Raw genomic sequence first — 26,936 nt, forward strand, 5'->3', positions numbered from 1 at the left:
TTGTATTAGTACAGTTTGTAGTGTTTACTTATAGTTAAAGTAAGTGGGAATATGAATGATACTGTAAGAGCCTTGAAAAATGTGGGTTCACGATTTCATGTATTAGTAAAAGATTAATATACAAAATGAAATATGAATCTGCATGTCAAGAATAGACAGTACATGCCCCATTTGCAGGAGTCCAAATGAAACTAAAAGAATATATTATTGGGTGTTTTAGAAATTTTAAATCCTGATACCATTTTTTTTTCTGGGCGCACAATGAAGTGTTATTGTCAACACTCAGACATAATATTACTATTATAAGTAATTAAAAATTAACTTATAGACTGATGTAAAATGCCTATTCTGTATTCTAAAAGCAAAACAAATGGTACAAATAGCTTAAACATACTGTAGTAAAAATCAAACATTTGAATATAAACAAATAGTCCTAAGAAATTGTAAAACATTTGATAATCTCCTCTCATTCTTTCGTAACATATTTCAGAAGTTAGGCCGTAGTAAAACAAGCCCCATTACAGACACAATCCAAAAGGATGTGGTGTATAGTTAGTTGGCAGTCGCAGCGAATACAAATGTGTGCATCAGTCTGATTCATGAGATATCCTTGAATGAGCTTAGTGTGCCCTATATGCAAACAGCATATAATAACCTTCTCTCAATAGTTATTCTTGCATGGGGAGCTCCACAGTGATACAGTGTTCTTAATAGGACAAATTTTATTGTTATGGTAGCATTCCATTCACTTTGCCACTCAACATGGACCAATCTCTTCAGAAAATAAGCAAGATCATTAGAAACAACATGACTAGTGACGGGGAGCTGTAAACAAACCTTTCTTGCCGCACTATCTGAAATTCCATTACGGCTGGATTTCTCATCGACTGAAATTCCATTATGGCTGGGAATCCAGCAGAAGCTCACAGTTGTGTTACACTGAGTCATTTCAGAGATAACAGACTGTATGTCACAAATGACAGGCTGTCCGGAGTAATGTCTTAATCAATAGTAATGCACTCATGGAATCTGAACAGACAAGTACGTGTTGAAATGTTTATAATTAACCAAACCAAAAGCACAACCATCAGAATTAATGTTTTAGAGCCATTTGTAAAAAAACAGCATCAAGATTCATGCTATTTATCATAAAATCTTTCTTGGAATATAACCAGATTTGTGTTCTTTGATACCAACAAAGATTGAAGCAGTCTGGCTTGAATGAAATGCACCTGCAGCAAGACGAATGAATGAATGTTGGACTGCATCAAGGATTCTAAGAGGAGTGGACCGAGCAGGAAAATAAGCCATGCAGCTTTAGTCTAAGCATTAATGAGCTCAGTAGACGTGCAACATGCATACTTAATCAGTTCCTTAACGAGTATTCTATAAAACTCTTAGCATGTCTAGCATTTTTAAACATTTTACGTTCAGCTCCTTTAAATGTGTTACCCACGTTAGTTTTTGATCAAACTACATTCCTAAAAATCTAACCTGTGTGCATGGTTCAACTGGTTTACCATTTAAAAGTAATTGAGTGTGAACATCTCTCAAGCATGGAAAGCAGATGCATTTCATTTTCTACAGAGGAAATATGAATGTTTTACACTACGATTCTAAATGGGTTATTATATTTTGGAATAGCCTCTCATTAGCAGCTAAAGTTCTAGATGTTAATTTCAAAAATCAACAAATAAAGAACAGTTTATGGTTTTTTGTGTGCAGTTTGTTATACCATTTTTGGCTACAGCAAATAAGGTAAAGAAAATTTTCAGAATTGTTTCACACTGGCGTTAAGATAAGAAATTGCTATTTTTGTTCCTAAAGATAACCTTTGGATTATATTAAAGGGTTTTTTAGACTAATGCTACTTAATAATGTACAGTGTTGTTAATTGCATCAAAAAAATAAAATGGAGAACTCATTAAACATAGTAGATTCCAAGTTATGGTACATATTTGGGGATAGACCAATTTTGGATAATCAAATTCAGATATCCTGAATTTAACCAAGTTGTAATTGATAAAAGGTTTCTCAAGAAGCAACAATTGCTGTCAGTGTTTTTTTTTAAGCATACATATTAGTTTATTAAACATTTATTATTAACTTATTGTTACATTTATATTTATTGTCAAGTTTATTGTTAGTTAATTAACATATATACTTTTAAAAACATACAATGTGCATAATATCAATGGTTATTAGGCGTATTCTAAATAATATATATAAAATAAACAACTATAATAATTACATTTTAAAAAAAAATTATAAATTTTCTTTTCAATTTTTATTTCTCTCTATAGCATGGTAAATTGAATAATTACAGACGAGAGAAATATCAATTTGTTACATTTAAAGAGATCAAGTGTAAAACATATTTTTAAAGAATGCAGTAGACATTTTTAATGTTAATAATTAATACATTCTCAGCTGTTACTCTGTTATCATCTGGAATTTTTTCATCTGTGCCTGTTTCTGCTTCTGCTTCCACTTGTGTTCATAATAGGACATCTATTTTTTTTTTAACTTTGTGTATATGTTCTTTGTTAGAAACTAGCCATTCTGTACTTAATCCTCAGTATCATTGCACCCCAGATTTTCTCTTGCCTAATCAATATTATAAATTTCTTTTGGATTATTGGATCTTCAGACCATATTCCATCAAACGAATTGTGACAAGACCCTGCAAGTGTTGCAGGAGTTACCCTTGTGCACTCCAGTAAATTTTGTTTTCAATATCTATCAATTTTAAAATTTCTGTTTTCATATGTTTCTTTCATACCAGCAGAGTGAGTTACAGGTACTGATAGGAATTTATTGCTATTATGCAGAAGCACAGCTTTTAAACTAACTTTAGAGGAATCAATGAACAAGCACCATTCTGTTGAGTTATGTTCATTACAAAGTGTCTCCATAAGAGAAGAAATGTCATTACAAAACACTAAGCCATTTTCTTCAGAAAAATAGTCTTTAAATTCAGAATGACGATTATCTTTGTTTGAAGAAGATTCCATCCTTTTAGCCAGGAAGCAAGCATTTCCAACTGTTTTTTAGATAACTTTAAATCTCATATGAAATCATTAAGATTTTCTTGAATCAGTAAATGAGGTTTGTTCAAAAGTTGTATCACCAGAATCTGTTTCTTTTTCTTCCTTACTTCCATCAGACTGTGAGCTCTCTTCAACTAATGTCACATGTTCTGGGCTTTGGTATGGGTAATTCTTCGCAGTGTGGAACTGGTCTCATTGGAGATTGCAAGTTACATCACTGTATGTTTTGATTTTTATGTAATCCCTTTAATGTTTGTTAAGCAGAAATAACAGTCAGAAGAGTGATGTTTGGGTTCTCTCCAAATCATAGTGATAGCTTATGGCATGTGGCGTGTGCCATTTTTCCATCCAGTGAGAAGCCTAGAATATGACAGGCAAAAGATATGTGGGCCCAGGCTCTTGTTTGGTCCCCGACTTTACACCCAAAATAAAGTTCGTAACACTTTTTTACTAATGTAGTAAGGTTTTGCCTTTGGGACTAGAGCGTCACTTCACCACATACATAACAAAATTGTCAGGATGATTTAAACAAACTCTAGGCATTTTGTAACTAACCCCTTATTAAAAGAAATAATGTTGTAAATATGTAATACACAATAATTCAGACAAACAAAGCACTCACAATGACATGTTTACTGGTTCACTACTATTTCACAACTGGCATCATTCTGATGAATGTGTGCTACACTAGATCATGTTTGTACATGTCTGAAACTGCACAACAGTAGCAATGCTGCCCTTTGAATTAACTCATTTGGTTCCATCATATTTACAATGCTCTAGGAGCATTTACTTGACAATGGGCAAATAGACAAAAAACGTTTTAAAATATTTAAAAAAAATTAAAATAACAAAAAACTGTGGGTGATGGAGAAATTCCAAATACATATTTGAAAATAAAAAATATATTGAATATAAAAAACTGTATTAAGCACACCTATTGGTACTCATGAGACAAAAATCATGTTGACCATGTTGCTAGGGTAGTTTTATTTTCGAAAAGCGAAGGTATTTGAGTTAAAGAACTTTATACTTGTCTTCTATTATACTATTGTTGTTAATACAAGACTAGTGGTTGAAAGTGTTAAGATGTGGTCATGCTAATGTCTTTTGTCAGTGGGACTGAATCCTGCTTTTCATTTTTATCTATCTGTGAATATGTATATATATATTCGATTGAACTTATAAACATCACAATTTTTTACAATAATTTAACAATATTATGTCAGCAATGTGATTAACGATATTATGTCTATTGCACCATTTTATCATAAACACAAGTAACAGTGGCTCATCCATTCCTGTGTTTTGGGGGGTAAGAACATGGATGTTTTGTAGCGAGCGTCTAAAAGATGTATTTGGGCAAACCAGGGCCAGGTGGGCTATCGGTTGCTCTTCTAGCGATAAATTTGCCAAGATATATTCACAGGTTCACCTTGTTGGCTGCAACAAGGACAGTTACCAGAATGACTACAATGGGAGACCAAAGATTGCCTGCTGCAGCATCAAACAGCAAGGATCGACCAGTCTGCTGGAACTGCAACAAACCAGGCCAAAAGTAGATTGCAAGAAGAAGTCTACAGTTTCCGTTCAACCTCGGACCTACTAAGAAGACTGTAATGGTAGGAGCCGATCAGGAAACTGTAAGCCTGTAGTGTGAGCAGCTCCTAGATGTATGGAAGAGAAGGTGTCAAAAAGGAAGAAACAAATAGCTTGCTGCGTAGAACATCATCAAGAAGATGAAGTCCGAGCAGGTGCAAGGTACAACTTTCAGGTAAATTCATCCAGGTTTTGAGAAAGAGATCAGGTCAGGAAGACAATGAGAAGATCTCAGAAATGGCAGACCATTTGGGAGGGACCTTATGCTTCATTGAACAGAGTCAACAACGTAGTCTACAGGAATCAGCGCAGTTCAAGAAAGAAGATAATGGTTCATCTGGATCGCTTGGTGCCTTGTCAGGGAGCTGTTCGGCTTGCACAACAGCTGTAAGGAGGGTGCAGCAGTGTAACAAGACTGGTATAGCGAATCTGAGTAATGGATTCCTACCAATTAAGAAGAAAGTAGTAGAAAATATAATAATGGGAAGAATCTAGAAAGCGGCTAAAAGGAACCCTTTTATAAAGGTAACAAATATGTTTAACAATTGTCTTTTGTAATACTACCCATTGACACACCTAAATAGATATTTTTCGAGAAGAGTTACCAGATCGAGGTTAGGAATGCATGGGAGAGAAAGGGCTTGATCGTTCTCACAGTCAACTGAAGTCCGGACCAGCATGTAAAGAAGACAGGCGTATAAATACCTTGGGGAAGACCACTTGAAATCAGTCCTGCAAAATTAGTTTAAGCGAGACATTATAATGTCAGTCTAAGTGAGACATTATGATGTGAGTCTGCAAGATGTCAGTCAGCGAGAGTATTCTGCGAGGAGGTCAGTGAAGAATTGAATTTCTAGGTGTACACGTTCGACTAATTAAAGTGACGTCACAAATAATTCTAGTGAGGGCAGTGCATGAAAACGAGAAATGGTTTGGTGAGTTACTGTTAGACTGTAAGTGAAAGGGTTAATGTACATCTCACTCATAAATTGTTAGGGTAGTTTTATTTGTGAAAAGCAAAGGTATTTGCAGAGATAGAACTTTGTACTTATCTATTGTATTATTGTTGTTAATACAAGACTAGTGGTTAAAAGTGTTAAGGCTAGCGGTCATGCTAATGTCTTTTGTCACTGGGACTGAATTCTGCTTTTCATTTATGTACTTGTGCATATATCCTGATGATTACTTTAAATTCTGTATGTAATCACTGTTTGTTATTATTATTGCTGTGCCTTTGATTACTGTGATCATTATTTGTTTATTTATTATTGTCATTATTTTAATTATTATTGTTAGTTGTTTATGATTGTCGCTTATTATTATTACTGTCATTATTATTATTTTGTCTTGTTTTACTTATGTTCTTTAACTATTAAATTGTAATTAGATGAACATTTTCAGATACAAATCTCTTAATATCCTGATTGAGCCGTGAACACGCAAAAATATGTTTATAAATAAAGTAGCAGTCTGATTCAGTACAAAAAATAAAAGTCATAAAACAAACTACAAACTACCATGAAGTAAATAGTAACATCAGGGGACAAACTAAACCACAATTAGATACAAATTCTGTAACATGAAATCAATTTGACAACCTTTTGTTGCTTGAGGTGAGAGATGCTTTTACTGCAAACAGTATTGCTTCTTCAGTGTTGGAATTTCTCACAAAATGCTCATGACCAGCATCGAATTGTTGTGGTTTAAGAGAACTCGCTTCTCCAAAGCCTCAAATGTTTTACGATCCGGTACTCTTCGATTTTGATCATTTTCCAAAATCAACTCTTTTAACCAAAAACAATTTTGTGATATCACCCATTGTGAATGATTGACTGAACAGGACAAACACCACTCAAATGAATATTAAAATTCTAGACACTAAACTTAATTGTTGATCTGCTATTATTGCCAACCTATGAAAAAATAACAGTTTTTAATTTATTTTAGAAGGATGTCTTTTAAATTAATCTTTGTAATTTTTAGCATTTGTTTGTAAATTGTTCTATTTATAATTGTATCACTTTTCCGATCCAGTTTGTATATATTTTTTATTAAAATTTGACTTCTCAAATTTGTGTTTAATTTTAATAGATGTTATTTACATCAGTTTTTCAAAATTAAATTCTGTACAAATTTAACTAGAAATTTTTATTTGTTTATTGGTAAATTAATAATGTTATTTTATTCCAAACCTAAAAAAGGGTATTTTCCGACAAAAGGTTTTTGTGTTTTATCAGACGTTTTTTAAAACCTAACTGAAATAGGAGACTGGGACCAATTTTAATCAATTTTTTAGATCAAAACCATAAAGAAGAACCAAATTTACCCTTCAGTTTGTACTCCAAGAATCTTAGTACAGTTCAGGTTCACAGATGGAGCAGAAACCAGGGTTAAATGTTTTGCGAGTCGAAACTCGCTTATGAACCATTTTCTTACATACGTTTATATGAACAATTTTTTTTCATATTTTGATATAGCATTATCTCCTGAGAGATTGCCGAACAATTTGGAATCATTCTGAATATTTGGTAAATATTGACATTTTTATAATTTATTCCATCCCCTTGTCGATTGTATAATTAAAGTCAGTTTTTTCAGTGTTTCAGATTTTAAAACTAATTTTCTATCATTGTGGTTAAGGTAATTTCCAATAATCAGGAATCTGTTTCTTCATTTGGTATGAATCAATCCTGAAAGGTTTAGTAAAACTTTAAAAGTTTGAATTCCCATTCACTTCTGCATTCTGTTTAGACCCCTACATTTGTTTGTAAATGAACTCTCCCTTTTTCAGTTCCCTTTGAAATCTTGTTTGACTTAGGCAGATTGTATGCACAACATTTTGCTTGCAATTTTAAGCTCTTTTCAGATTCATTACATTCAAGGGTCATTCATTAAAAATCATAGCCCTCCTTTATTTAGACTGGTCAAGACAAATAGTATTCTGCTGCTTCCATGTACCTTTTTTCTGTTCTCACTACTAAAATGATCTGTAATCCTTTTAGTTTTCGTCCCTACTTTCTTGCTTACTTCCCTATATATATATATTTTATCCTTTTTAAGTTACATACTCCTAATTTTCTTTTATGCAACGCTGTAAAGTTTGTTTTATATTTAATTGACTTCTTATTAGTAAAAATTATTCAGTTTTAAAAGAATCTTTGTTTAATGTTTCAGCCAATTATTCCAGTATTTACTCAGAACATACGTGAATCATTCCGCTGTGTTAGACTTGGTCGTCGAATGTGGCTTAAATTATACTTATGGACACGTTTACCAATTGTGCCAATCTATGGAGGATTTCCAGTAAAATTAAAAACTCATGTAGGAGAACCTATACTATACGATCCATCTTTAACTGCTGAGGAACTGCAACTTAAAGTAAGAATTTATGATACAATTGACTTATTATGTGGATGGATAATAAAATAGATTAAACTTTTTAAATTATATTTTCAGTTTAGTTTAAAATCAGCTGTTTGTGCAATTAAAAAAAAAAAAAAATTACTTTCTTAGCTTCATTTTTTATGTGATTTTTTTTTTTTTAGTCTTTCATATATATTTATTAATGTTATTAAATCAAACAAAAGTGTTATTTATAAACTATTTCTTTGTAAAATATTTATTTTTAATTAAATAATTTTTCCTATTCTTGCTGTTTTAAAATTTATGTACAGATGAGCAACATAAAACTGATCCCATAAGGTAACCGCTGCAGAATCGGTAGGTTATGTTTGAATGAAATTTTATGAGTGATACGGATCAATTAAATAAGAAAAACATAGAGCATAATTTAAATGTTGTATTTATTTACCTTATTGTAGCAAACTATGTTCAAAATGACCACCCTGGGCATCGATGCACTTTTGTGCTTAGCTGATCATATTGAGAGTTGTCTGAACCCTTTTTCTATCCATGGCCTTATCAACGGAAGCAACCCTTTTGTCCATGCTCCTTTAATAGCAGCCTCCCATCTGTCCTTCAGCTGCTCTTCTGCCAGCTTCTTATCTATACCCTCCTTTTTCTCCATATGCTGATAAGCAAGTAGATCTATTGGAGGGATTGCCACCACCACCAACGCCGCCTCAGTGGATACTGCATGGTATCCTCGGCAAACTCTAAATGCCAGGCAACCTTGAACTCTCTTCAAATAATGCTCGCGCACTCTTTGCCGCCAATCCTCTTGTCCAAGCAGGGACTGTGTAGAGAAATGACAGAATGCACCACATGAGCATATAATCTTCTTTTCTCATAGCTAGGGCCATATATGTTAGGCAAAATCCTTGAGAGCGCTTTAACCACCCTCTCTGCCTTCAATACATTTGCTTGATATGGACTTGAAAAGATCTCATCCTATCCAGCTATATGCCCTAGTATTTAACAGTTCCAGATGGAAGAATTTCTGTACCCTCTAACTCAAAGGAGATGTGTTCCAAACTTCTTCTTCCTGCCATAACTACTGATGCAGTCTTTTCCACTGCTATGTCAAGGCCCTTCTCCTCCAGCCAGTCCCTGACCAGCGACAATACTCGGTTTCTGGCATCCATAACCTTGCCCTCTGTTCTTCTGCACACTACTAGTGCTGTCATCAGCAAAGTGCACAGGGGTAACCCCTACCAGAAACCAGATTCCCAGGAACCCGTCGTAGATAACATTTCACAGCAGGGACCTAGGAACCAACCCCTGCGCCACCTCTCTTGTGACCCTTATTTCAAACTCACCCTCAGCACCACCACTGACCAACAACCCGTCAGAGAGGTAATCATGGACCAGTTGTTGCAGGTACAGGCTGATCTCCTTCCTTCTCAACTCTTCTCTGATACAGTCCAACTCAAGGAATGGAATTCATTCTTAATGTCTGTAAATAGCACCACCAGGATCAACCTCTTTGTTGGCTAGTGCACGCTGCCTTATCCACCATGCCCATGATCTTTTCTAAGACATCCTCAGTGGAGAACCCACCCTGAAACCTGAATTGGTTAGAACTGAGTTCATCTCCTTCACGTACTTCAACCTGCAGTCTGCTGGCAAACATATACATCCACTAGTCATGCTAGTTGTGTGAGAATCTTTCATAAAAAGTGTTGGGTAGCGGTTTCATTATGAGTTCAGTTTTATGTTGTTCACCCTGTATAATTTTAGTTTCCAGCGCTAAGGACTAAAAGTTAATGTTAAATGTTTAGAAATCAATTTGAAGGCTTATTTATGGTTACAAAAATAATTAAGGTATTTAATAATAGTTTAGGATTTAATAATTTTAATGTACCCCAATTAATTGGTTTAAGTATTTTTTGCAACAATTAAAAACACTTACCTACTGCAACTATGAGGGTTCGATCGGTCACGAAATTAAAACTACAGTGAAAATAAAACATTTTTTATTTTCTGTACCCTCTAACATAGTTAGAGGTTAGTAAGTACTTACATAGTTACGTTATTTCTCTTCATAGTCGCCACTCCAATTTAGACATTTGTCGTAGCATGGTACCAACTTTCCAATACCCTCGTCATAGAACGGAGCCACCTGTGTTTTCAGCCATGTTTCTACGCTGGTCTGTAGCTCGATGTCTGTGCCAAAATGTTGTCCTCCTAGTCAGTGTTTCATGTGAGCAAAGAGGTGAAAATCAGATGGAGTCAAGTCCGGGCTGTATAGAGGGTGATCAAACACTTCCCAACGAAAACGCTGCAGGAGCTTCTTTGTTACAGCTGCAGTGTGCGGCTTAGCATTGTCATGGAGAAAGACAATGCCTGATGACAACATTCCTCTCTGCTTATTCTGAATTGCCCTTCGTAGACGTTGAAGCGTCATGCAGTATGAGGCTATAGTGATGGTCATGCCACGTTCCATGAATTCCACCAAGAGAACTCCATTCCGGTTCCAGAACACAGTAGCCATACACTTTATGTTGGAGAAGGTTCGCTTGACCTTCTTTGGTTTACTGGGAGAATGAGAATGCATCCACTGTTTGGATTTGGCTTTTGTTTCTTCATTATCGAAATGGACCCATGTCTCGTCCCTGTGACAATTTTGTTAAAAAAATCTCCTTCATTGTGGTAGCACTGCAGAAACATTAGGGAGGCGTCCATTCTCATTGTTTTGTGATGGCTGGACAGTATCTTGGGAAACCATCTCGCACATACTTGCGGTATTGAAGTCACTCGCTCACAATGGTGTAGAGAGCTGAACTTGAAATTTCAGGAAACAAATCGCTCAATACAGAAATTGTGAACCGATGATTTTCTCGAATTGCCTCATCCACTCGCTCAACAAGATCATTGGTTGACACTCGCTTCCTTCTCTGATCACCTGCATCATGAACATCTGTACGTCCTGCTTTAAAGTTCCTGCACCATTGTCGCATTTTGTTGTCACTCATTAAAGTTTCACTGTACACATTACTTATTCGTCTATGAATTTCAGCAGCATTAAATCCCTCAGCCTGAAGAAATCAAATTACCGCACGCACTTTACACTTGACAGGAGATGCTATTGTATACTTGTTTACGTGCTAGCTGCGTGTTCAGAACTAAACGAAGTGACGGCGTGATTGAAGGCCATACTAGAGACGCTGTGCAACACATATGCGCAAAGGTTCATCCGATTTTTGTGTGAGTTTTTATTTCGCGACCAATCAGACCTTGAAAATAAAAAAACCCTTGTAATATTGTGGTTTGTTAGTTAATTGTGACTGTGATTTACTGTGCATGTGTTATGTATGTATGAGGTGCTACCCAAAAGTTCGGGGAATTTTACCATAAAAATAAAATAGCTTACCATAACTTATAATTTCCACTGTTTCCTTCAGTGTAATCCCCTTGGGCATTGATACAGTGATCCCAACATTTTTCCCATAATTCCATGCATCCCTGGAAGTCTGCAGGTATAAGTGTTCGAAGCTCGTTCTGTGTTTCTTCCTGAATCTCCTCACTTGTGAAAGGCCAAACGATGGCCTTTCAATTGAAATTTTATTCTCAGAAAGAGAAAAAAGTTGCACGAGGCAAGGTCAGGCAAATAGAGTGGGTGGGAAATCACTACCATCTTTTTGGAAGCCAAGAAATTTCAAACGGTTAGCGATGTGTGCACGGGCACGTTGTAATGGTGCAGAACCCACCTGTTGTTACCCCACAAATCTGAACGTTTGCGCCTAATGCTTTCACATAACCGCTTCAAAACTTCACAATAGAACATCCCATTGACAGTTTGACCAAGAGGATCAAATTCCTTATGGATATAATGCCTTTGATGTCGAAAAAAACAATCATCGTGAACTTCACGTTGCTGCGAACTTGGCATGTTTATTTTGGCCGCGGTGAACTTGGCGACGACTGCTGCTTAGTTTCAGGGTCATACCCATACACCCATGTCTCATCACCGGTTATGATGTTGGAGATGAAGTTAGGGTCATCTCTTGCTGAATTTTTCAATTCATTACTGACAGCTACGCGATTTTGTTTCTGGTCGCTGTTCAGCCGTCTCTGTACGAATTTTGCAGCAATGCATCTCATGTTCAAATTGTCTGACAAGATGCGTTTCACGGACCAATATGACATTTGTACGATTGCACAAACATTATGGATTGTTTGTCTACGATCTGCAACAATAGCCTCTTGCACTTCTGCGATGCTTTTCGGTGTTGCGCTTGTTGATGGTTTTCCTGAATGCTCATCGTCAAAGATTCAAAGATGGACGACTGTCGTTCGTCCATCTTTGAATCGTTTGTACCACAAAAAAGTTTTACTTTTACTCATAGCATTGTCACCAAATGCTTCCACAAGCATACGATGGATTTCTACACTAGTTTTTTTAAGCATGAAGCAAAATTTGATGCAGGTTCTTTGCTCTTTAAAATCTGCCATTTAGAACTTCGTCAAAGTAGTAAAACACAATCGCGAAAGTCAACAGTGCAGCCTCTCATCATCACAGCTGTTGGAACACTGATTCACAAAGAGTACTGTTAGCCACATCTAGCGGCAGCAGGTCGTACCAGCCATGGTTCACACGTGAAATTCAAATTCCCCGAACTTTTGGGTAGCACCTTGTATATGTGCATACATATTTATTTCCTTTATTATAGAATTTAAAGTAAAGGACAATATAAAATATTATATATTAAAGAATATTTTATATTCTTTAAAAATATAATGGCCATTATAGAACATTTTTTGCACTAAAGGTCAAGTAAGGGGTAATTTAGGTTGTTAGGTCAATTTACTTTACAATTGAAATAGAAACACAATAACCTTTTTAGAATATAAATTAATAAGAAACACTATTCAGTTGCATAATGTTTTTATACAAGACATTTGAAATATTATCACTAATTAAATAAATAAATAAATAGCTAATAAAAGGTAATTAAATTTTAAAAGAAATTGGAAAAGAAAATGACTACAGTAAAACACATAAAAATATTTGAAAAAAATCTCATTAAGAAGCATTGTTAATTTTTTTTATAAACTGCTAAAAAATAGTAGTTTAAGTATACACATATACTTTTTTTTTAAACACTTAAAAAGATTAGTTATAGTTTTAAACATATTTGTGTAATAATAAACTGCTTGTGAGGTAGTTTTTTTTGCAATATTCAATTGTATACTCATGTGTGTGTGTGTATATATTATATATATACATATATATATATATGTACATATGTAAAGGAGAAGTTTCTGTCATATGTTGTAAATGTATTTCTCTCCTCAAAATAATGAAAAAAGCTCATAATTAAAATGTGTTTTGAAATGCTTTGATTTCAAGTTTTTCAGGAGAGGTTAGCAAAAGATTTCATCCAGATTTATACCCTAAAGGTCAAGAAAATTAAAAATCTGGACGCAAATTACTATGCAAAATTGGTGGTTGTGTACAATATTACATAAAAAAAATTGGTCCTATAAATCTTATCTCTTTCATTCCCAAAAAATTGTAAAATCCAAAAAATTGGAAATTGAAAAACATGTTTTTTAGATTTGGCATAAATTTTCTTTGATAAATTGACAATAACCAAATAAAACTTCAAGATAAAATTTGTAAAGAATTTATTCTGATAAAATTAATGTAATTTAACTCAAATTTTTTTTGTTAAGTTAAAGTTTAATGTAAAATAAAAGTAGAAGATAATTACTTTTTATTAGTAATTTTGGTGTACTAGTTATTATTTTTTTTTATTTTAAAATTACTGAAAATTTAACTTTAAATTCTTAACATCTTAGCATTCTTTAGTCGATTTGGGGATGCACTCTTTTCTAAACTAAAATTAAATACTTTCTCTAAAACAGGAAAAATTTCACTCAAGACATATTTAATAACTTCACTTTGGGAATAAATTTATATATTTTTAATTATGTTTTGTGATGTTAGTGTTGTTTTTTTAACCATTTCTGTCTAAATTAATCACCTAATGGTGAAATAAAACCAAAACCAGTTTACAGGTTAAAGATAATTCAGATTTAGATGTTAAATATGGTCAAAACTTCTGTCACCTATTCAAAATATTTAAGTGGAGTCATAAATTAATAAAAAGTTAGTAATATAAATATTGGCAATAAGTACATAATTAATTAATCATGAAGCTGCAGAAGTGTAGTAGTATTTATCATTAACAACATATTTGGTAACTTTGAAAATTTTAAGAAATATAAAGATGTGTAACCCATCTCTGTAGCTTTGAATGTGTGCTTCATTTACAGCTGCCATTATAGTTTTCACATTACAAGAAGTGTTGAGAATTTAAAACTATAATATCTTAAGTTATTTTAACTTCTGTTGACCTTAATTACAACTGTATAAATGTTTTATTGTGTTTTTATAACTGTTTTTATAAAATAGAATTAGTGCATTTTTTTGTATAAAAAGCTTAGTAATTATTAAATAAGTTTTGATTTTTATTTCAAAATTGTTGATTGAAAACTTGTTAATTTTTTCCATTCAATATTAACATTAATTAAAAAAATTAATGTCATTTGTTATTAAATCACTCTGATAATTGCCCATACTTAATCAAGAAACACATTTTAATGTAAGAAAATTATCTTCAGTAATAAATTTATTGCATAGGTATATTTTAACCAATAAAATCCTACTATTTTGAAGACAGTAAAAAATTTGTGTTTGATTGACTTCACTGGGTTCTATCAGTTTTTTCTAAATGTCCACAATTATATGAATAAATATTTGTGCCTGGGAATTCTGAAGAACTTGACATGAGAGTATCCACTTTGTGCTAAAATTAAAAAAAATAAATAAAATGAAAATATTGTAGCTTGATAATAATGGTGATTTTTGCATGACCTGGTGATCAGCATAAAATCAAAATTAGAATATTCATGAGAGATGAAAATGTGGAATGACACTGATAAAAATATTGATGAGTTGATAGCTCTTTTTACAGTTAGAACAGGAACTGATAATTTAGAAGTACATCGTTTTGAAATATGTACCCTGTGAAAGATACTTATTTTTAAACTATTATAAAATTTTGTTCTATGTCATCACTTATTCCTAAACTAAGTAGCTAATTTCTTCATTCTTTTATTTCTTAAAAAAATATAGTCCATAAAATATTTCCTTACCAGACACATAAATACTGATAAAATTTCCCCGGTTTTAAATAGCAGCAAACAAATTTCCAACCCTTCCTAAAGGTACTGTAAAATTTGTATTAAGTGACTTAAGATATCTTTTATATCTAACATTTTCCATAGCCTCAATCTATTTTATCAAAAGCTTTTACACAGTCCACAAACAAATATGTGGCACAGTTATATTCTTTCCTTTCAATAATTGTTTTAGATAAAGCAAGTTTTTTTATAAGATTACCTCTTAAATCCTGTGATCTATTATTATATCTTTCAGATAATGACCTTAAATCATTGTGAATTATGTATTGTAAAATTTGTATCCTGTATGCAAAAGTCTAATCCTATGATATTACTAAAATCATTTCTGTGTTCTTTTTTTAAGCCTGGTATCAATGAACAACTTTTTCTATCCTAATGTAATTTTCTGCTGGAGCTAATACTTATTCACAACCTTCAGTAATATTTCACAGGGTACATATTTCAAAAAACTGTACTCCTAAATTATCAGATCCTGTTCTCACTGTAGAAAGAGCTATCAACTCATCAATATTTTTATCAGTGTCATTCCACATTTTCACCTCTCATGAATCTTCTAATTTTGATTTTCTACTTCTTAATTGTAGTGTACTTTACAGTACTTAATCACATGCTTCTCTTCCAGTTGGTTCAAATCCACAATATGTTCTCTGTTGATATTTTTAAAACATTATGTACTATAGCATGCTGTTCATGAATATTATCCTTTAGATGTGATCTATACTTATCTCAGCTATTTTTTTTTTTTTTTTTGGCTGTGTTAACAAGTCTTTTCATTATTCTAGACTGCATCCTATATTCCTATCATTAGAATTTTTTATAACCAGCCAGACTAGACTAGATTTTGTTGTCCATATAAATTTGGATAAATCGATAGTTTAAGAGCCAAACTCCAGTCCCCATGTGAGGTTGTCATGCTTTGAGTATCTGATAAGACCAATGAGGGTCTTGATCGTCATGTTCATTTGCTTTATTTGCTAAAATATACATTCTTATTTACAACAATAAGATAAGGTATCCTCCCTCCCATAGATCACTTTATGGGTGCCCATTACCATAACAGTCTCTTGCAGTTATTTTGTTTTAAAACTGTGTTGGTATCATTGACTTACAGAAGGATCGACTGGAAGCTTGATGAGCCTTCGTTACATATTAATCTATTTGTTCAAATCTGAATTGTTTTCATTACAGTTTACTTCAATAAAAATATAGTGAACTTAACTGTCTCTCAGTTCAAGATATACATTCCACCTGATTGCATTTCTTGGCTATTGACTGTGTTTGTTCTAGGCAAGTTTCTTAACTGCTTTCAAATAAAATGCTATATTACCTGTTTCAGCTTTATATTTTACTTGTATTAGAAAAGAATTAATGCTGATGCTTCTTAAAAAAATGACTACTTGGTCCTTAAGGATTTTGAAGATTAAAATTTTAGGCCAAATTTATTTCTAATGTGTCTAAAACTCTTATGCTTAGTTCTGAGAATGATGATTCTCTGAATTTTTAGTAATCTTGCAATGTTAGTCAAAATTTTAAGAAAATAGTAACTTCTTCATCTATTGTTAGAGTTAAACTTATTACTCCTCAGTAGAACTAAAATTTTATTTAGCCCTGGTTTGCTTGAAATTAAATAATCTAGAATGAAGAAAAAATAAACGAAGCCTGTCAATTCAGTTTGCTGAAAATGTGATCAAGGAATCTTCAGGTAGACTTGCATGAAAGCGAAAGAATAAAATAGTCATATTAGATCTTTATTTAAAAATAAATATGTCTAATAAAAGATAAGAATTCCAATAATTCTAATAAAAGATAATAATTCCATCACTAATATAGATATGTCTAATAAATATGTTTTTATATGTCTAATAAACAATTAGGCTTTTATTTAATAATAAAATAGACATATAGTGTTACAAGATATACTTACTAGCTTCTACAGATGAAAACTTCTAGTTCTATTCAAAGGATACGTTAATATAACATACCATGTAATGTATAAGTTACTATCAGCCTTTAAATTAGGAATGTTAATGTAAACTCATGAATTCATACAGTTTGCATTTTCATCATAATTTATCCTCGTTGTCACATCTTATATTATGTCAATAATACTGGATCATAGATGTATGAGTTATATTTACGACAGTTACTTGTAAACAAAGTTATTTTATACTCACGTAATGTATGTTCATGTGTAGAAATTAAACAAAAAAGCTTTATCTATTATCATGCACCATGCAACTAACAATGGTGTACTAAGTTTGGAATTTGAGACAGAAGCTTGAAATATTAAGGTTTTTGTATTCATTAAAGAATTCCCTATTGAGTTACTGCAGTTTTTATTTTTTTTTCCGATAATGGATTTCTGAGGTTGATAAATAGTTTTTTTTTTGTAAATCTAGTTTTCAGAAGATTAGTTTGAACAATAAACAGAAATACAGATTGAAAGTAAAGTTGTTTTAAATGCAAATCAGTCCTGTGATAAAAGGTAAAATATTTTTTCTAAAAATTAATGGGTAGAAATTGTATCAGCCTTTAGTTTTATTTTATGTATTGAATAGTGAAAGTTATTTTAAATCTTTCAAATTCTTTGATTTACAGGTTGCTGCAGCTATTGAAGATTTAATTGCTAAACATCAGAGGATTCCTGGATCAATACTTAGAGCACTTTTTGAAAGGTTCTATGAGATACCAAAACAAAAAATTAAATGATTAAAATTAGTATAAATAGTACAGTATTTTTCATGATTAATCTGCAACAGATTTTTATTACTAAAAACAAAGAAATCCTCTCAGAATAAAAGTATAATTTTATACGTGTATTTAGGAATACTTATATTTCATAAATACTTTTGGATCTGTTTTAGCTATTATTTTTTTATTATACTTCTTTTATGCATATAAATATGTATATAAACTTGAGAAGTTCACAGGATGATGTTGAAATAATTTATTCTTATTTTATTGTTTTTTCAATACATTACACTATTACACTTTATGTGTATACCACCGCTGTTCTTACATTCTGAAAATATATAAAAATGGCATTAAAAATCTGGTCATCCAGATGAAAGAGGATTGAAAGTAATGCAAAAAATGGAAAAATCTGGATCATCCAGTTGTCTAAAATACATGCCATAATAAAAAAAATATATTTGTAGATAGGGTTAATCTATTTAATATACTGGACATAACTGCCAATATATGATGGCATATATGGCTGTCTTATTTTTCAGTTTAAAATTTCTGATTATAATAGAACTTTTTTCCAAAATAAACTACGTTAATGTTCATTTTTAAAGCAATTAATCATAAAGATACAACTTGAATATATCTAAAAATTTTAAAATACTACATTCAAAAATAAGCAGTTGTATAGCAGTTTCCATTTTAAAATAATGTGTTTAAACATTACAGATTAATCCACTTGTATTTATTAATTTATAAAACTATGAGCCCACATAAATATATAAGCACTTTATGGTTTTACATGCAATGGTGAAGTATTCAGTTGGCATTTTAAGATTTTATTCATTATCGTGGCTGATTCCAAATGATTGAGTTTTCCTTTTATTTAGTATCCTTGTCATATGTCATTATTGAGAATATTATTAGAAGAGCAAGCTATAATTATTTTATCTTGTATGAAAATTATATCACTTTTATTATCACATTAAATGCAAGAATGTACATTGTTGTCACTTATTTACTATAAAATATATCAACCACATTTTATATAACACCTTACAATGATTCTGACAAATTTGTAGGTCAGCAATTTTTTTTTTGTGAATTACAGTTTTCATTTATTCAGATTACATTTTTTCAGGTTTTGTTGAAAGTATTTTTTTACTTTATTTGAGGACATTGAAATCATGTAAATGACATCTTTTTTTAATACTGATAAATTTAAAAACTCTTCACTGTTTCTTTTGTGTTCATTTTCTTGGTCATCTGTATCAATAATTTTCCTCAATATTTCCTTTTTATATTCATTTTCAATTGTGTCTAGTACCTTTTGACAAGAAGAATGTATTTATGTTTAAAACAATATTTTTTTCCATAGAATTTTTACATTTTTTAAAGCATATTTTTTTGCTTGTTTGCCAGTGAAACTATTATGTTATATTGTTTTAAAAAGGGTAACTAGAAGCCGTTATTGTAACTTTTTATAACACTGTGCTGAAGTATTTTTCATTTTTTGTCTGAACTCTTTTGGGGCACATTGTTTTGTAATTCAAACTTGTTTCATTCACATTGTACACTTACTTCATGGCAATAATCCTTCAGTTTCCATATTTTTGTTTTTGTAATTTCTTAAGACCATCTGTGGCGATTGTAACAACAAGAAAGCACACCTGTAATATTGAATTGACGCATCCCAAGATAAGGATAAGCAATTGTGTCTGTAAGATTCTAGGAATAGATGGTGGTTTAACATAATGCTTTAACAGGATCCAGTATGTAAATTCAATCCAGAAGAAAGTTTAATTTTTCAGTGTCAATTTTTTTTTCCTTTTTTATTTAAAAGATAGACTCAGTTTTTTTGATAATCAAAAACTTAATTATATGTATGTAAATTTCTTGGCAACATTGAACTAACTCTATGGCCTTAATGAATTACAAATTTAAAAATGATTTTTAAAGAAATTTTATAAAATAAATATTTAGAAAAAATGAAAGTAACCAATCACTGAATTATAAGTAAAGCACCTCTCAAACATAAATTTAGTCACTGATTACTTTACCTCATCCACGGAATTAGTATTATTATGTATAATCTTAAGGACCTAACTTCAATATGTCTTTAACACTAAATAAGTAAGAACCACCCATTTTCAAACCCTCATTCATCTAAAAAGTAACAATCTTTCCTTATAATATGAATTTATCCTTATTTATTTATGTGTTTGTTCATTAACTACCATCTTAGCTCACTTATAATCTTCAACAGTTTATTACGTTTACATCATGTTACCTTGTTATAGTCCTTATGATTGCCTATTTTCCTCAAAGCAGTATTCTTATTATGACTAATTGATCTGTCATCTGGAATATGTACAATCATCAAAACATCCTCCTTTTTATTTCAGTTTATTTGCTCTCTTGCAATTTTTTTTCTGAACTCTCGGAAAATCTTGGGCTAATGACTTAATTTGGCTATTACATGCTTTATCTTCAGCCAGGACTCCAGTTCCAAAAAGAATATTTTAACATTTTCTTTCATAGCCAGAATATGCGACTTTTTGTTCTGTAATGATTCCATAATCTTTTCAACGTTGTATTCTTTTTTTTGTATATTTGCTGCATTTGTTGGTTGGTTTTTATTCCAGCAGTTGAAATTTCATATAAAATTGAGATAATGATTCTTCTGGTGCTGATTGAGACCTTGCCCGTATCTGGATGGTCATTTGTTCACAGAGATTCAGAATATTTGCCCAGTGACTTAAATGTTAATGTTGCAATTCTATTGAAAAAAAAATTGAGCATAGCCTAAATATTTTAATCTCAAAATATGCCTTTTAGTTATATTGAAAACAAAAGAACAGCAACTAAATATGATTATTGATGTTGGAAATCCAACCTGGACTTTGCCACTGCCAGCTGTTTACATAGAATAGTTGTCTGATAGAGACATGATAACAGATTTAACCATAGTAAAACTTAACTTATTGGCAATAAAAATCTAAGCTTCACCTTGAAATAATTATAATTAAAAGCCTTCACCTTATGCTAATATGATAACCATATGTTAACCTCATTAATATCCTATCCGAAAAATATATCTTGATGGAAAACCTATTAATATCCTATTTAGCACTATTTTTATCAGTTAATTTTTTCTTAAAGTGACTGCAATACCTTGCATGGGAGATTAGTCATACGTAAATAATGACTAAGTCCCTGTCAAGATGAGATATCTATGGGAGGGTATGACAGTTTTCAAGTGATCATCCCTCCTTTGTTTAATAAAATTTATTAAGATTGTATTTTGTATCGTACATTTTTTTGGGAAAAATAATTACTATTTCTTCGAGTGTAATATGTAACTACCACTTGCATGAAACTGGGTACTCCTGCTTATATACTAATTAATACACCACAAATTTCTGGTAAAATACATGTATGAAATAATAGAGAAACAACTGAAACAGTAAATTTATAAAACACTTTGTTTATACTGGTTAGCAAAACTATAACAACCATCTCCTCTAAAGTGAAACACAACTAGGTTTTGAATTGTCATTTACCGTGTTTGGATTATTTCAAAATTAATAAAATCAAGAACCAATTAACTATTAAGATTAATGGTTCAATACCATTGTATTAACTTGACCTTCATAATGTGCTTATTTCAGACTGTTGCAAGACAAAGTCTAATTGTAATTAATTACTCACGGTTCCATTGGTAACATATCAGATAACCCAGAAAAATATAAAACACTTGCCTTTAGCTTTGTGTGCAAAAGACAGTTATTAATTCTTTAAAAACTACTAATTTTGATGATATATTATGTAACCAGAGATATCAGTTGTTACTACCATTTAGGATAAATATTTGTATAAATGTCTAATAAGTAGAATACTGTTTGTATGAGTAGTTACAGTCAAAATTTAGGATGGATTTAAAGTATTTCTAAGAAGTAACTGATGATCAATACTGACATTTGAAAGTTTTATATCCTCCTGACATATACACATATCAAATTTTGATAACACAGAAGTGCATTTAACAATATTTAATTTTTCAATAGAATATTTATACTTATAATATTATAGTTTATCTGAGAGAATAATGACTGGTGTGTCTTGATAAATATAATGAAAGTCACACAAGAAATTGTAATAAAGCACTATTTGTGTTTTTGTTTATATAGCAATATATTAGATGTTGGTATACTTGTGTGTTTAAAATATTGCTGTAAAAGGCAAATAATGTGCAATATGAAAAAAAGGGTGTAGTGATAAAATACCTCCTTTGGTATTAGTCTAATAGTTAATAATTTTATTAAAATAACTTTTTTCTCATAAAATCATTATATTATATCTATATACAAAAATAATTAAAAATCATGAAACCTTGAATTTTAAGAATGTTAGGTAAAGGGTTGAATTGCAATATTAAATGCATTTAATATTGCATATTAAAGGATTAAATTAGCAAAAGGTTAAAATATGACTCTGGCCTTTCTAGGCTTTAACTAGAAATTGATTAAATATTTGATTAAAAAAAAGTTTTTTTAAACAAATAATAAAATAAATTTAACAATAATAAACAAAGATGTAGTTGAAATAATATAGATGGACCACTAAATATAAAAATAGTAAGTGAAAAGATTACGGAGATAGAAGAATTTTATTATTTGGGAAGTAGAATTACTGTAGATGGATGAAGCAGGAGCGATATAAAATGTCAAATAGCACAGGCGAAATGAGCTTTCAATCAGAAATATAATTTGCTTACTTCAAAAATTAATTTAAACATCAGGAAAATATTTTTGAAAGTATACGTTTGGAGCGCAGCTTTATATGGAAGTGAAACTTCAACAATTGGAGTACCTGAGAAGAAAAGATTAGAAACTTTTGAAATGTGTTGCTATAGGAGAATGTTAAAAATCAGGTGGGTGGATAAAGTGACACATGAAGAGGTATTGCGGCAAATTGATGAAGAAAGAAGCATTTGGAAAAATATAGTTAAAAGAAGAGACAGACTTATAGGCCACATATTAAGGCATTCTGGAATAGTTTCTTTGATACTGGAGGGACAGGTAGATGGGAAAAATTGTGCAGGCAGGCAACATTTGGAATATGTAAAACAAATTGTTAGGGGTGTAGGGAGTATATCAAAATGAAACAACTGGTGCTAGGTAGAGAATCTTGGAGAGCTGCATCAAACCTGTCAAATGGACTGAAGCCAAAAAATAAACAAAACAGAAGAAGTAAATGACGAAGAAGTAAATCTATTTTACTTATGTTTGAAAGTAATGTTAACAAAAGTGTCTCAGTACAACAGTGTAAACCAATCCCTACCATGGTCAACAAACATCTGTGTCATAATACGATACACAACATCAACCTGGTTATGAGTTTATTTATAACCTAGCTGGTTATAAATAAATTGACTAATTAAAGATAACCAACTTTTAAATAAACACTTTAATGTTTTATATTATATGACTGTTTATATAAACTATATTAATATTACATGTGTAATTAATAATATTAGCAAGGGCTTTATTTAGCATTTTTAGTGAGCTCATGTAAACGCAGCTCATTAGTAACTAAGTAATTCCAAACTTAAGTGGGATGGATTTAGGTCATGTTAATAACATTATTAAATTTTATTTTTAGCTTCTTTTAAAGGATTAAATGTTTAAAATTCTGCAGATGCTTGAAGAAATTTATCTTTGTATTGGAACAGGAAAGTACTAATCGGTTACGTGACATAATGTACAATAGTATACATTAAAAAATAAAGTTATTTGAAATTGACTAAAATCATTAAAAAATTTAAAATGCTGAATAATTTTAAAAACTTTTTAAGAAATTAAAGGTTTTTGTAAAAAATTACGAAGTTAACTACAAAACATTCTATAAAAAGAAGCAAAAAGAAAATTCAAGGGAACTCTCTCTAAACAACCACACTTATGGATGATCCTCTGATCAAATTGACTCCCCCAAACAAAAGCTGGCCCACTTTACAAAGCTGGCCCAATTCTACCCACTTAATAAATTTATTACATCCTATTTACAAAATACTTTTTATTCGTCAGAAATATAATACCTACTCGAGAAGTGCACTATGCATTCCTACTCCCGTGAGTCGCACAAAGACTACCTTTAGTGCTGTCTCTATTCTTACATTGTTACATTTATTATTAAGGCACAATGCAGCACCTCTGGGTTTAAAAATTGTACTAATAAAACTCTGTGCATATTTGGCACTTAAATATGTCGTATTATCTAAAATAAAATCAATTTACTGTAAATTCTGCATCTCATAATATAATATTTACATAGATTTTAGTTTTATGAAATCTTAACCATAAAATTTGTTATATGAGTGTCCCTTTTATCTGACTTGAGAAATTTTTAATGTGGATGTTCAAATTGATGTGTATATGTGAAAAATATTGCTAATTCAAAATATTACATTTTTAGAGGTAATAAAAATTTCTAATTTTTTAAAAAGTTTAGTATGGTGTCAGTTTAAATTGGAATAATTTAGCTTATACATTATGAGAATATTAAGTTTCTCAGCTTTTTCAGAGTTGAAACACCAAAAACGTGTCTCTATTACTTTCAACTTTGTCATTTTTTGTCTAAATCTCAAAAAAATTTATATATATATTTTTTTACTATTTATAGTAATAGTGCAACAAAAATCACTAGCAGAAAAATATGAATTTAAAATCTTTCATTTAAGCAGCTGCTTGCATAAATGTAGTTCTTTGTCTTTCAAAGATTTAAATTCTGTTTAATTCCAGCACAGTGTTATTTAATTACAATTAATCATATAACAACTGAACAGAAGTACATATTTATAAAGAAACTATTTTGACTAATAAATAGTGAATTTTATCTTCACAAAAATGTAATAAATGTAATTTTTCTGGAAAAGTTTCATATTTTACTAATATATATCTAAATTAGCCATTTATCTGCTGATGTTACATATCTAAAACAACAAATTTTCTTCTCATGTTGTATAATAAAATTGATCTTTCTTAATGTTCCTAGTTTTGTTTCTTTATATTTTTTCATGCATAACAAAGATAGCAGTTTTTAAAAATCAGTAAAGTTAAGAAATTTGTAATATTTTACTTTGATCACTAAATCTCCTATAAACATTTTATAACAAGAGGTTGCTTTTCTCTTCATAATTCTTTCTTCTTAAAGAATTCTGAGGACACTTCTCTACATTCTGCACAATTAAACTTGTGTACTTTATCATCAGACTAATCAGAAAAGCACCAAATTATGTGTTAAATGAGGAATGGATATTTCTCCAGCTAGTTGGTCCAGTAGTTTTATTTTACCTTATTACTGATTATTTCTTTAAATTTTCTCTGTGTCAAGATATTAAACTGATGTAGATTGCATATTATGCAGTCATTAACCAAAGCATGAAATTCTATTTTTTACGTAGTTAGCTAGTTAGTTACATTGTGATCAAAATTATTTCTTACTCGTACTCAGTTACAAATGAAGTAACAATGTCATCTGCCGTTTAATTACTCCTTTTAAAAATTAATGGAAGTAGGCTACATATTTTTCTCATTCCATTCTGTACAGGTTATCTTCAGTCTCCCTTCTGAAATTAAAGAAAAAATAAAATGAGCAATGAAAAAATTGATAACAAAAAACCCATATCTGTACATGTAAAACAAACAAGTCTGTTACAAATTCCAAATGATGATTTATTACCTTAGAGTAAATTATTTAAAAAATCATATTTGTTGATAAAATGTTGCAATTATAAATGAGAGTTAAATAAAAATCAGCAATAACATCATAAATATTAATTTAAAACTACTTTTTGGTCAAATTGAAAACAACATACTAACTACACTTTTTTTGGTGTCAACTGAAGGCCTAAATTAACTCATTTACAATTTCCTATGGTTGCAGAACATTAAAAATGGCTTAATACCATTTAGAAATTAAGGTTTAATAATGCAATAAGTCATTTTACTACACTCTTGGATTAAATTGTAACTACACAATGAAAGGTATTCAACTAAAGTTGAATAATATTAGGAAAGGGTTAAAATTAAAATAAATTACTATTGTCCAATGAAAGGTAAAACTTTTTCCACTCATGTAATAAAGTTGAAATATGTAGAGAAGAGTAATAGTGATCTGTTAAACTAATGAATGAACAAATGATTTTATATCTCACAAAATAATGTACATCCTGCTTAATACTATTTAAAAAAATTTTAAATCAGAAATTTGAGGTTATATCCAAAAAAGTTATTTACATTTTAATATTATTTTGTTATACTACTTTATACTACTCTTAATAAGCCTAAAAGATATAACTCAGAGCATAAAATTAGGTACTCCTGAGGTTTACCTGTGTAGGAGATACCAGCATACATTTGTTAGAAAAAAAGCTTATTCTGAGTACAGCACATAATAATAAAAAAATAGAATTTAGTAAATTCTTATTTATTTTTCATTGCATATCATAACCATACTTGTACATTATTTCAGCACTTTTCAAGAAGACGCCTGCAGCTAGTCTGTAGTTAGTTGTCGTTGTGGTTAGACAGTTAGTTGTTAGATGGCGCCACTGAGAGGAGAAAATAAATGAATTAAAATTAAAATCCAACTTTAAATAAATATTCTAACCAAACTTGACCTATGCTCGCTAATCTTGACTTGTAAGCGTAGGTTAAGCTTGGTTTGATTATATTTATACTTTTAAATTTATTTATTATACAGTGCACCTTCAATTTACGCAGGTGTTATGTTCTGGAAAATTTTTGTGTATAATGAAATCGTGTAAATTGAGACTCACATTCAGTGTAGAAATACAGGTTAGGTTCTTGATGAGTTATACAGTAAATTACTGTACTCAAAAAAATACTGTAATTTATTTTACTATTTTATTATTACAGTATCATTGTATAATGGTGTTATAATACAATTTATGTATTTAAAAAGAAAAAA

The 26,936-nt window shown here is 30.8% G+C and overlaps 1 protein-coding gene across 2 annotated transcripts in view; it reads left to right on the forward strand.

Annotated features, from left to right (window-relative positions):
• The window catches only part of LOC142330085 (DGAT1/2-independent enzyme synthesizing storage lipids), a 108,978-nt gene that overhangs the window by 70,421 nt on the left and 11,621 nt on the right, over window positions 1-26,936 (forward strand). The window contains exons 6-7 of one of the 2 annotated variants that reach the window (XM_075375144.1): window positions 7,824-8,027; window positions 17,859-17,935. In XM_075375144.1, the coding sequence (XP_075231259.1) occupies window positions 7,824-8,027; window positions 17,859-17,935 (281 nt within the window). Of the gene's footprint in view, window positions 1-7,823; window positions 8,028-13,401; window positions 13,538-17,858; window positions 17,936-26,936 lie in introns of those variants that run through there. The other variant, XM_075375152.1, reaches the window with a different exon arrangement.

The sequence above is a fragment of the Lycorma delicatula genome, chromosome 1, assembly GCF_047948215.1.
Source record: "Lycorma delicatula isolate Av1 chromosome 1, ASM4794821v1, whole genome shotgun sequence".
NCBI lineage: Eukaryota > Metazoa > Arthropoda > Insecta > Hemiptera > Fulgoridae > Lycorma > Lycorma delicatula.